Source organism: Coloeus monedula, assembly GCF_965178545.1.
Source record: "Coloeus monedula genome assembly, chromosome: 2".
In the NCBI taxonomy this organism is placed as follows: Eukaryota; Metazoa; Chordata; class Aves; order Passeriformes; family Corvidae; genus Coloeus; species Coloeus monedula.
The window spans coordinates 105,948,894-105,962,336 of NC_138782.1; the positions used below are offsets into that span (position 1 = coordinate 105,948,894).

General features: G+C 38.3%; 1 protein-coding gene across 5 annotated transcripts in view; it reads right to left on the bottom strand.

Annotated features, from left to right (window-relative positions):
• ROCK2 (Rho associated coiled-coil containing protein kinase 2) overlaps positions 1 to 13,443 on the bottom strand; it is a 105,999-nt gene that overhangs the window by 51,670 nt on the left and 40,886 nt on the right. For all 5 annotated transcript variants that reach the window (XR_014227364.1, XM_082303116.1, XM_082303118.1 and 2 more), the window contains exons 2-3: positions 12,849 to 12,930; positions 2,457 to 2,557 (exon numbers count right to left, since the gene is read on the bottom strand). Coding sequence is in view for 4 of the 5 variants with exons in the window: in XM_082303116.1 (XP_082159242.1) it covers positions 2,457 to 2,557; positions 12,849 to 12,930 (183 nt within the window). In the remaining variant the exon portion in view is untranslated. The remainder of the gene's footprint in view (positions 1 to 2,456; positions 2,558 to 12,848; positions 12,931 to 13,443) is intronic.

Sequence of the window (13,443 nt, forward strand, 5' to 3'; positions counted from 1 at the left end):
AATCGAGGTATGTATGTCCACATCACCAGCTAATATTAGTTCAGATCTGCAGTTGTATTTACTAGCCCACTGCTTTTCAGCTGTAAGACTGCATAACATGATGATTTCTACTTGTATTTTTACATTTCAGAAAAAGCGTTCTTTTAAATTGATATGAAGTACAGAAGAGCTCTATATGAACACATAGAAGTTCCCTTACAATACCAAGAATTCTTGCTTTTTTTGAAGTGCTTATTCAAAAAATAAAACAAACAAAAAAAAACCAAACAAACAAAACCAAACCCATGACAACAATGAAACCCAAACCCCATCATTGTATGACCAGGTTACTAGGCATTTTGTCATTACATTTGAATGGTCAGGCAAATGAAAAATGAAGTTTGTCTTCAGATCCCTCAAAGTGTCCAAATGCAATATGTATACTACAAAAAAATCATCTCTTCTTAAAAATTTAAATTGTGCATGACATGGTCAATTAAGAAAAAGAGTTTCCAGAACAAATCAGGAACTTCTATTTGAAATGAAATGTTAAAAAGAAAATATAAAATAATTTAGAAAACCCCTTCTGTTCTTAAGAAATACACCTATGAAGACAATGTATTTTCATTTTTGAAGCACATCAAAAATATAATCCTCCTGGATGCTTCCAGCAAGTATGTGAGTGTGACATCTAAAAATGGCACATGACTTCTGTTATTGGGACTTTCTCTTTTTCATCTCCCACCCCCTCAACAAATGGACGAGGAACTCTGCTCCTTACAACTTGATTTTTCACTGACTTCACATGCAAGTGCACAAGGAATGTCTCCATTCACTGCTACATGTGGATTAATGGAAAGATACAAATATCTAACAGAAGACTTTAAAATAAACCATTTGACGTGACTGTCATTGAAAAGACATAGAGTAGACTGCTTTCTTACAAACACCCTGCAGTAGCCCCTTCACAACAGAAGTCAGGTTCTGATGAAGTTTTTGGTTTTGTTTTTAATTTCTTGCCAACAGGGACATCAAATCATATAAAGATACATAATAATTCTTTAAAGTCTTGCTAGAAAATGAGGATTTTTGGAAATACTCCACTCCATACTTCATTCACTCTTCTGGATGGAAACAAAATGTAAATGACCGTGATAGTAACAGGAGAGAGGGTGCTACATTCTCATGTTACCAGACTTGGATGAAGGTGTCTTAAAAAATGACAAAGATGAATAAAAATTGCTGATTAGATGTTGTTATCTCCCACAATAATCATATCTAAATTTGCAAATTACCCATGAGTCATGCAAATAATATTAGGCTAGTCACAGGGGGTTTTTTTATTGTTCCAACAAATTTCACCAACACTAATATAGAAAATACCAAGAATTTTATAAAATATACACACTGTGTACCTCCTATAAGCCCTTCACAGCTTAGCTTTTACCACATTCCTCAACAAAACTGCAACACATCTTTTTATTTCCCAAAATGGTTATACACTATAAGACAATATGATTTTCCCAGCTTCCTAGTGCAAAATTACCACAGAACAGTAAAATGCGCGTTCCACGTCAACAAGTAGAAGCAAAAGGGTAATTTTTGTTACCTTGTGGTAACAAGACAACAAGCCTCAATTGCAGGAAATTACTTGCTCCCCTTTCCACTGACTTGCTCCACACCTCTCTTTCTCTAAAAATGCTCACACAGAAAATCAGGTAACTGGTGCACAGTTATCTGTTAGCTCATAATAACTTGTCCCTAATGTTTGCATTCTAGATTCTATCTGGCACTTACATCCAATGCTTATTTCAAAACTGATATATCAATCCATCTTATACATAACGGTCACATTTTTGTGCCATTTATCACATAGTAGTACTTGGAAGTCCTGAAAAAACCAAAATTAAATGAAAATTAGACTATGTGTGATACACCAAGTTACTTTGTGTAGTTTGATTACCTTTTTTTAATAACAGAATTTCTCTGCAATAGAAATTTTAAAAGTAATCCCATTCATACTTTAGATATTATAGTTCATACAATGTTGAGGGGACAATGTCAAGAAAAGAATCTTTTACAAATCCTGTGAGTTAAATCACTTAAATACAATACAAAGCACCACAATGATAAGAACAAAACAAAAATCTTTTGTCGCAGTGTTTGCTTGCTCTTTTGTAGGTTTCAGGTATTATTATACAGTGATATTTGTGGCCAAAAAGATTTAGAATTGCCATGAACTGCCTTTTTTATTTTGATCAAAGGATAGCAAACTGATTCCTGAGTTCTTCCCTTCCTATCCATCATGTTTTAAACTCAGATTTACTGTTAACTATGTACAGAAACGATCTCACAATACAATGAAAATTACACTTGTTCTTTTTAAGAATGAATTTTAAAAGATAAAACATGAAGATTGAGGAAGGTTTTGGCTAATGCTGTTAATCTGTCTAAACATTAAATCATTACATTCTTACCAGCTGTACTTCTCCAAAAGCCCCTCTTCCAATCACCTTAACAACGTCATAGTCTTCAGCTTTCATTTGTAAAGCTCGGATTTTTTCTACAATCTTCTCATCTAAAACAAATAAAACAGAAGTTGTGATAATGCTTGTATTAACACAAGAATTTTAGCTATTCACTTAGAGTAAAAGTAAGCTAATTTTATTCAAATGTTTAGAGTCTTTTTGGTAATTCTTGAAATCTGCAGTAACTATTAATATTCTCTTTCATTATTCTGTGGAAACCATTAACCCTCTACCTTTAGCTGCAACAACTGAAATGTTTTTCACATTTTGCTGACTCTCGTTTCACACCTCTAATAATCATTCATGAGCTTATGGGAAGACTCTGCTCTTCAAGAGAGCCAGAGATGCCTATCTGGATTTGCAATCATTCCTCGCTACCCGCTGTGCTCTCAGGATCCACTGACACTCCACTGATAATGCTGAGGTAAAGTACGTGGTACGCAAAAAACACTGAAGGTGCATCCTGCTCCTACACACCAGGAGGGTTCAACAGCAGCCAAGTGGCAAGGAATGTAACTCAGTAAACCTTCACATACAACTGCAGATCACGCAACGATCTGGCTGCACATCCACTCATCCATTCTATACGAAACATTGATTCAAGTTTACATATGCGTATGTAACTGCTGGCCATCTCAAAGTGCTTTTTTGGTGTTCAGCACATGTGTAGTTCTACACTGCTTAAAATTAAGTCTACAATGCTCTGTTCAGCACTCTGCAGATAAGCTCTACCTGTCAGTATGTGTCTTATCAGTAGTTACGAGAATCTGTAAAAGGGAAAACAGTGAAAATCTGATCTCTGACAAGTTTGAAAAGCACACGAGGTCCTAGACACTTTAATTTTGTAAATGAAGCATGTTATGAATGCATTCCTGGTGAATGAATAGAATTTATGAATAGAATTTATTCCTAAATAAAATCTATTCTTATTATGAGGACAAAAGATAATGGAACCAATGAATGGAATCCATAATTCTGGAGGTAATCTTAGGCATGACAAGCCCCTGCACACGCTTAGAGGAAGAACAAAACAAAGCAAAACAGGTGGCTGGAGCAAGAACTACCAGGGAAGAACATGAAATTGTATGAAAAGCTCTGGATGCTTATACTCAGAAAGGGGTAGAGGTGTATATTGTGAGATCCCTGTTTAGGGTCAAATACCATGGAATTTTATCCCTAGAAAGGCATTAAACAGGATCTCAGATCTGAATGCAGGGAAAAAAAATGATCAGAGATAGTTAATCCAGTATGACATTAAAGACGACATGGTCTAAGGGAGTTAATGGTAAGAACATCTAGTAAATAGCTTAACCATTCCTACACATTCACAAAGAGCAGCTTGGCAGCCTACAAGCAATCCAGGAGATGCCTGACCATCAGGAACATTTCTTTTCTTCCAAACAAGCAACAAGCCAAATCAGGGAAGCACTCTGATTTATTACTCACAAACAAGAACGAACTGGCTCAGCAAGACAAAGTCTGTGGCAGACTTGGCAGAAGCAACTGTGAGATGGTGGAATTTAAGGCTGAAACAGACCTGAAGAAGGAAAATAGCAGGCCTTGGACTTCAGGAGAACGGACTATGGCTTGTTTAGAAAACTCATTGGCAGGATCCTGTGAAAATCTGCAGTGAAGGGCAGAGGAGTGGGTTGATCTTCAAAGAAGACATGTTCATAGCGCAAGAAAAGTCTGTTCTAGTTAGCTAGAAATTGAGCAGGAATGGCATAGAGCCAGTCTGGATAAATGGGCAACCTCTGCCTCAACTCGAGCACAAAAGGTAAAGGTTTGGAACATGGAAGCTGAGATGGGTTACCAGACAAAGATGAAATTAGGAAAGCCAAGCTCAGCTGGACTGAAACTAGCCAGGATTATGAAGGGAAACAAGAGCTTCTATAAATACATTGGCAGTAAAAGAATGAGGCAAATATGGTACCACTGCTCTCAGCAAGGTAGGTGATCTAGTACCAGGGACATGGAGAAGATCAAGGCAGTTGATGTCTTTTTTGCTTCACTTCACTCTCAAGTCCTGCTCAGAGGCCTCCCAGCTCCTCGAAGCCAACAGCAGAGTGTGGGGCAGCACAGTATCACAGTAGAGAAGTTAAGAGTTAAAGACTAGTGAAGCATACACCAGGTCATGAGACAACACAGGATGCATCCAAGTGTGCTGAAGAAACCAGTCAAGACCATTACCAGTCTGTTCTCTATCAGCTTTGAAAGGTCATGGTAACTCGGGAAGGTGATGACTGGCAAAGGGCAAATGTCATGTCCATGTTCTAAAAGGGCAACAAGAAAGCTACAGGGTGGAACAGCAGCCTGACCACACTGCCCAAGATGATCATGAAACAAAATCCTTCTGGAATCCACTTCCAAGTACATGATGCACATGGAACGATAAGGACAGCCAGAATGGATCTAAAAAGGACAAACTTGTTTGACAAACCTGATTTCCTCCAGTGATGAGATGTCTGTCTTGGTGGACAAAGGGAAAGCAATACATTTCCTTGACTGTAGCATGACTTCCAACACGGCATCTAAAAGCATCTTTGTAGCCAAACCAGGCTGACATGGATTGCACAGAGGAATTACCAGGTGAGTGAAAAAGTTGCTGGAGTCACAGCTACTGGTTTTAAGTTCAAAGCTGATACACTGGAGGGCAGGGTGGCTTCTACAAGTGACCCAGACAGGATGAGTAATGAGCTGAGAGGAAACTCAGAGTTCAACAATAGCAAGTGAAGAGTCCTGTAGCTGGGATGGAACAGCACCACATGACAGAACAGGATGCACTCACCAGCTAGAAGGCACCATGACAAAGAGGGCCTGACATCCCTGGTGGATAACAAGCCAAGCAGAAAGGGATGAGGAGCCAGCCTTCGCACTGACCATGCAAGTATGTGTTGGTAAATGCACAGCCAGTACGTTGAGGGAACTAGATTTCCTCCTCTATTTGTCATTTGGGAAACCATATGTCAAATGTTATGCCTAACTTTGGGGTCCTCAGTGCACAAAAAATACCGAAACATTCCTTAGCTTCATGGAAGGCCACCAAGATGCTTCACATGGTGCTCAAGAGAAGCTGAGAGAACAGGAATTCTTCAGGATGGATAAATGGTTGGCTTCAACAGAAGTTGAAGTGAGGCTTTACTTCTAAGGTGTACGAAGTGAAAGGACATGAGTCAACAGACGAGATACAAGAAAACCTATTTTGTAGGAAAGAAATAGTAAGAACTGGGGAAAGGTGCAGACTATCAACTGGAGCTACAAAACCTCCATCTTTGGAAATTCTCAAAATTCAACTGCGCAAGAACTGAACAATCTGATACAACTTCAAAATTGGTTTTAGCAGAGAATTGGACCAGCTGGCCTCCAGAGATCCTTCTTAATCTGTGGAACACAAAAATGCAACTGTAAGTTTCTTCTGAGGAAAAGACTGGATGTGACAGGGAAGGGGAGAAATTAATGCTAACAATGAGGGAATAGTCTGCTAGTAAAGTTGTAAGGACAGAGGCAACTAAAACCTCCAAAAGTAAACAAATTTGCTACATTTAGTGTACTAGTAAGACCAAAGTAATTCAGTGTGTCAACAGGAAAAAGAGTTGAAAGAATTGTGATGTTGTTTCTATACTGAATCATGAAAGCCTAGACCAAAAGCATAGGAAAGCAACAGTGCTTCACCCACACCAAGTTTATTATTTTTGTTAATAATGTGAATTAATTCTGCAGACTGAGAAGGGAATACTGTGTTTGAAAGTTAACTGCAGATAAGAAGCCCTGGCACTAGACAAGGAGGATAAATACAAATTCACAGGCAGCAGTAGAGAAAGAACATCAGCAAACTTCAAGTCACAGAGAAGGTTCAGGTACATGTTTGAATACAGTGTTACATCTCATGAGACATAGGAGTGACATGAGTTTATTTTAAATGTTTCTGAGATGTTTCAATGTTTTCAGATAAGTGAAATGAGACAGCAGGCATTAAAACACATTAAAAAGTAATGTGTAGTTTTACACGGCTCAATTTCTGAGCAGAAACTCACAGGAATACTTCTGTAGAAGGTAGAAACTCTAAACAAAGTTACTGCAGCTCCAGCGAAACTCTTCAAGCATTAAATAGTGCAAATAAGCGATGAAAAACCCAAAAACATATGAAACCACCACGCTGAGAATGGAGAAATCCTACTTGCTTTGCTAAAAGATAGAATAGAATAGAAGAATAGAACAGAACAGAACAGAGCCCTTTCAGCTGGCAGGGACCCACGGTGACCATTGCTCCAACTGCCTGACTGCCAGTTAAAAGTTGTTAAGGGTGGTGTCCAAATGCCTCTCAAACACTGACAGGCTCTGGCCATTGACTATCTCTCAAGGAAGCCTGTTCCAGTGTTTGACCACTCTCACAGTGAAGAAATGCTTCATGATATCTAGTCTGAACTTCCCCTGGTGCAGCTTTGGACCATTCCCATATGTCCCATCACTGAATCCCAGGAAGAAGAGCTCAGCACTTCCATTTTCCCCCTCTTTAAAGAGCAATGAGGCCACCCCTCCTAACTCCTTTAACTAAAATTTAATAATCTCAGTTAATAATAATACCACAAAGGGATGCAAGTGTTGTGAAGGTATCAGTTACACAGATGGATTGTCTATTTTGGCATAAAATCTTACAGATATGGAACAGATAATCAATGCATGGAACTAATCTGAAACAAAAATCTGGGATGCAAGAAGCCAAGTTTATGACCCTGAAGCCACGGCATAATTGCAACATAGTGGATTGTAAGATTTAGTTCATGTATCACATAATGTGATCTAATTCAGGGTGCAGGAGATCTTTCCAACAGTAGTGTTCTAGTAGTGGTCTAAATTTTCAGATTTTACACAGATGAGTTTGCAAATTTTGGTATGTGTATGCACACATCTCATGAATTTGCACAGCACAAAGCCCAGCAGAAGAAAAATGTTATGTTTAAAGGAAGGCATTAATGGACTCCCCAGCCCAGGATGCAACAGAATCTTACAGAAATATTGTGACATTTGAGTGGAAGTCCTAAGACATGACAACACCATCATTTATTACTAAGTTTTCTTAGGAATGCTAGATGCAAAGAGTGTTTAAAGACAGCTTTTGATTTTTTATTTGAAAATGGCACTATAACCTTTAAACAAATGAAGTTTCACTTTCTGAAAGGGCAGTGTTTGGATCAGTCACTGGCGGCTGGCAGTAAGAATGTGGCTGAAGGTTGCAAATGCTTGTGAGAAAGGAAAAAATACCTGTCTAGGACAGTAAAGGGGGATGGGGGGGGGGGAGGGAAAAAACCCCAAACTTTTCTGCCTTTTAAAGTAAAAAAAAAGTTCATATGCAGGCTATTTTCTTTAAAAAAAAGAATGTGTATCAAGCAGTTCTGGGGAGTGTATATATGAGGAATAAAATTGCGAGGGAGTGCAATTTTACCCCCATAGATCAGACACAGTCAGTCAATGAGTGCTGCTATGGAGTACATTAAGTCAAAAGTTGCTGCCCTAGGCAGAAGTCCAGCCAGAAGTTAAACTGAAGTACAGCCAGGAAGTGCTGCAATCCCTCAGCTGAACAAAACCAAACAGAAAGCACAACAAACAGAAAAACCAAAGTAATTAGGGATGCATCCATGGTGTCTGGTCAAAGAAGAAGGTGTGCAGAAGAAGTTTCTGGAGACCTTGCAGAATCAGGCGGAACTGGAAGGCACAGCTCCAGACAGGGTAATGCTTCCTCCCTCAGAGAAACAAAAGGGGGACATGAGAAGTATGTTCTCTTGCACAGATGGAAAAGAGCAGAACATAGGGAAACAGAAAGCAGCAGTCCTGTGGCTTGCAGAGAACACATCCCTAACATAATCAAAATAAGCCTGATGGCAGGACTGAATTGCTTTGTATCTACTAAGTACCCAAAAGGCAATGTGGTTAATGACACTGACATATAACTTGTTTATACATCTAAGACACTGTCTTACACACTCTGCTTGGGAAAGTTGGTTATTTGATACCTCTTCCATCCCTACTCTTACCAGAACAGTATCATTAAGAATGGAACTGGAGCCCAACCTGCTGAGGCGACTGCAAAGACCTGGCAGGGAGCTGCTTTAGAGAAGCCAAGAGAAAACCAGAGGAGCAATTAGCTCTTAACTCAGTGGAAGTTCTACAGTGCACTAAATTTCTAAGATTCTTCTTAGCCTCTGACATTTCATCAGTGCTGCTGACAGGAAGCCCAGAGCACACAAAGCTGCAGCCCTGGGAGGCACTCACACCACACCGGATAACGCATTCCTGCTGGTAACCATATGGCTGGGCAGGATTCAGCAACTTCAAATGACATAACAAAATGCAAGGGAAGGAACCAGAACTGTTAATTTTGCAAGAAATTATCTTAACAGATAAATCTTCCAAGTAAGCAGTGTCTGCTTGGAGAAGAAAACGGCCAAAGGAACTTTTCAGGGGGTTTATTCCTGGAGTCTATAGAAAAACTGGTGCACAGGTGCCACATCTGTACTAGAAGTCCCTTCCACTGTAAGTACACCCATTGTCACTACACTCTACAAGTCTGCCAACCTACATAATATCAGCAAATCATTTTAACAACACAAGTTTCCAACTCTTGAGTGATGCTGAATAATGCACAGAAAATCGTAGATCCATTTAGGGAGCCAAGATGGCACCACTGTCTGTGCTGCTGTTTGGACTTACTCAAAATCCATTCCTTGTGCCCTTTTATTCATGATGATAAGATTAAAAATTATTAAATGTTTTCAACTGTTGCTTAAATGTGTTCTTTAACTATTTAAGACTAAGTTGCATCTGAATGGGAGACCACCAAAAAAGGCACAAGCCACTAAGACATGATTCAACACTTGGCAAATCTCAGATGGCAGAAAAATTGACTTGGAAGAATTTACTCAACCTATTGTCTTTGCCTAGATGACACAAGAGGAAAAGACCAAGAAAGATTTGTTATACCAAGCCCTTGCTGAAAAACTCAGCCTTCTTTTCTAAAATAAGCAAATTAGTTTTTGCTCTCAGAGGACTATGAGATTCCTCTCATTGTTTTGGGAATTAAATATTGCACTACGCTTTCCTGTTCCATGAATATTCTAATAAACACAGCAATTTAAATCAGAATCCCTGAAAAGAAATGGTTGTATTATATGAGATATTTAATGTGCCTCTTATAACAAACACAGGCTCTACTTTGGTTCAATACCTCAGAGAAAGTGTTAAGAAATCAGAATAGTAAGGGAGAGCAGGCAATTAAAGAATTTCTTGCATATTAAACAAGTGAAGAGGCGCTCCTGCAAAGTGGTCACAGAAACAGAATACACCAAACTGCTATAGTATAGACAATTAATAAATTGCCTTTGTGAAATTAGTTGAAACATTTGAGTTTCAGCTTGCAACTGAGAGTTGAGCTGAACATAAATTAATGTCTCAGCTGAAGTGCAAACTATTTCATTGTTAAATTAAAATAAGCTATTAATAAAATATTAACCTGAATAGTAATGGCTTGATGTAGTTTGCAAGTAGGGTGTATGCAAACCCCTGGGAATGTGGTGGGAAAAAAATTCCTTTCTCAAAGTGTTATTGTGGAAGAATTAAGTGATTAAACTGACTGAAAGTGTGATGATTATTTAGGGTTCTCCACAATTTCTGAAGACTCATGTAATATAGATTAAAACAATCGCAGTGACTCTGCCTCAGCTGCCTCACTGTGCAGCACAGTGTAACTCACAGGAGGCCCCTGCCACCTCTCCGTGGTGGCCTCAGGAAGCCTTGAGGAGGGATGCAGGCTCCAGGCCCCCGGCATAGACTGCTCATCAGAGTCTGTCAGAATCTTTTGACAGTAGTTCTCAGCTAGGCATTTGCGACAGCTCTTCAGATGCTGAGAAAAATCACAAGAGACAAGAACTCCCCGTTCCTCACCCTAAGAAAGCAACAACTTACAGCTCCATAAAATCTCAATACAGTTCCCAACTTTTCTTCCAAGCCCAAGGTGGCAAGAGGCTTCAGCAAGCACATGCCACACTCTTTCCACTGATACTTGCTACCCTCAGAACAGTTTCAAAGAAGACCTGAGCTATGGGTTCAGCAATTTTAAACTGCATAAAATGGCAATGCCCATAAGAATGCAGTTGTTGTCTTGTTTTTTTCTGGTACCTGAGTGGCTCATTTTGTGCTAGCTAAGTATCAGTGAAGTGAAATGAAAATCAGAAGCTGGTCTTTGCTTTTCTTTTGCCTGACTAGTTTTAACAAAAAGAAAAAACTCTTTGCATTAGTTCTGCTCCCCACTCTTTGCATTAATTCTGCTCAGTTCTTCTGTGCGATACATAACAAACCATACCAACACCTGTGGTGGAAAGGACTTTGAAATGAATTGCTGTGGCAGGACTGATTCTTTCCTTTGCAATATCAAAATATTACCAGCCTCAAATGTTTTCGAAATTCTCATTTCACAATTTATTTTTTCCCAAAGTGTAAATCACAGAAGATATGCAGCACTATTTTTCGTTCTCTCCCAGTCAGTACAGAAACAGGAGAGAAGTTACATGCATGATTCTTAAGACAGATGCACTGTCACACAATACCTTGGCCAAAACAGTCAGGTCTTGCATGCTTTTTTTAAAGTTCAACGGGTAAGGATGAAGAGCACTCTCGAACTCTTTATTAACTACTGTGAATGTTTTTGTAACCCATCTCAAAAATTTTTTAACTAGTACCTAGCTATTTCAACTGTATACTGTCAGTTGTTTTAACAATAAACAGGCAGTAATAAAATTGTGAACAAAAGTACGTTTTCATGTTTCTGACATTGCTGGTAGCCTCCAGGTCACATCAGATACTTAAAAATATTTACTACAACAATGAGAGAGAATGTAAAGGAGGAGAAGAAGCAACAGCTTTCAAAAAAAGGGAAGACAGACAGCAAGAATGTTCAGGGGCTGCAGAAAACAAACAAGCAAACAAACAAAAACCAACCAATCAAATAGCAAACAAAACCCCAACCTGTTCCTGAGGTTAAATTGTTTTCCCACAGTTGCTATTTCTAAAAGTCAAAAGACACTCGTCTTCTGATCAGAGAAAGGCTTCTAATTTTGTCCTACTGCAAAAACAGTAATGTAGAAGCAAGTATGAACATCTCATAGAAGTTGCTGATAGATGTTGTTTATGTCATTTTTGTAGGGCTTTTCCCTCACTCTACACATACAATGCTCAGTTGCAAGTAAAAGAGATACTTGAAATGCTGTTACGGACCCTTTCTTTCACAAATATCTGCTTGAATTCTTTTGAACTCAAACTGAAAATAATCCCAAGGTATGCCTCTACATCCTATCTGCCATTCCTTATTTACTGTATTTTAAGCGATTTCTCCAAATGAGACTTTACTGGCAACTGTAAAAGCTGTATGTCCATCTAAGCGGCTCTGTTAAACCCCATGGAGAAGCACTGAATTCCAAACAAAGAACTCACCACAAATTACTACACTAGCCACCATTTAAGTGAGGAGTGTGAGTGGATATTCCAAGGAGTCCAACGGAAACAGAGGACAGACACACACAGCTCTTACCAGTAAAGAATTTAAAAAGGAGTTACTGATAAGACTGCATCTGCAATAACCTCGACATATGCAACAGAAAAAGTTTTTCTAAAAAAACATGTATCTCAAAATAAGCTCACTACAAAGCATAGTTATTCCAGGAAGGCTTACTCACTCCAAACTACATTTTAAAACAAATAATCTTCTATTCTTATACGAAAAAAGATTCTGCTTATATACATGGATAGAAAATACTTCAAAACCACAAAATACAGCTAACTCTGATGTAGAATCATATGCTTAATAAACTCCAAGATCCTGTCTACAATTAATTTACAAACATTTATGCAAAGGTTCAAAAATGAACCAACAGATTTTAAGGTACAACAATTTAGTTTTAAAAACCCACAGAAGGCTTCTCTTTTAGATTAAATATGACTATATAAACGATGTTGACATTCAGTGTCATGAATTCCTGAAGAATAGTAACTAGGATATGCTTAGCAAGTTACGTAGCTACACATACGTAAGGTAGGAAAATAACATAAAAGGATTCTTCCAATGGTATTTAGGAAAATAAAAATCTACAGCTGGTATTTTCCAACATTTTCACAATATAACAACTCCCTAAAATGAAATTTCTCTCTGTAATAAATGGTCCTCCAAAGCCTTCTGAAGCTCAGAGTTATAAAAATTAGTACAATAACCATGGGCAATGCATTTCTGACCACTCAACTTTTTATGATTGATATCACAACAATGTCATAGTTGAAGGGCCACTTGCAACTTACATCTATTTAAAAAATTATCAATGTTCTTGTTCTTCCTCAGTGCTGGATAATCCAGATCAAGGACCAAAGAATTCAAGCCATCCTGGAAAAAAAAAAAAAAAAAAAAAAGTTAATTGAGTTCAAATCTTAATAAACAACTTTCCTAAAATTACTGCACTGAGACTGATTATATATTATTCAAGCATGCATTACATTCCTAGTAGGCAAATCAAACAAGCTCTCAAGTATGTTTATAAACCAGCAGAGGAGCCAACACACACTGACTGGCTCCAAGTTCTATAAACAGTACAGCTATATTACCACTGATTAGTGGCACTGGGACTTAAACTGGAGTAGTAGTTTTAATCTTAATCAGTAAGTAATCTTACTCATTAAACATTGATTTAAGATACCAAGTTCAGTCAATCCATTTTTCTTCTGTTACACTTTCCTGCAAAGACTTTATGTTTGTATATCTGTATAATTGCTTTGATCAAAGTCTCTCTACCTTCTCATTCTGGACATTCAAAAACCAACCACACATTTTCCTTGGAAGCAAGACATGACCTAAACTTAAGAAGACAATCCACCATGTAATTGAGGCTCACAAGACTAG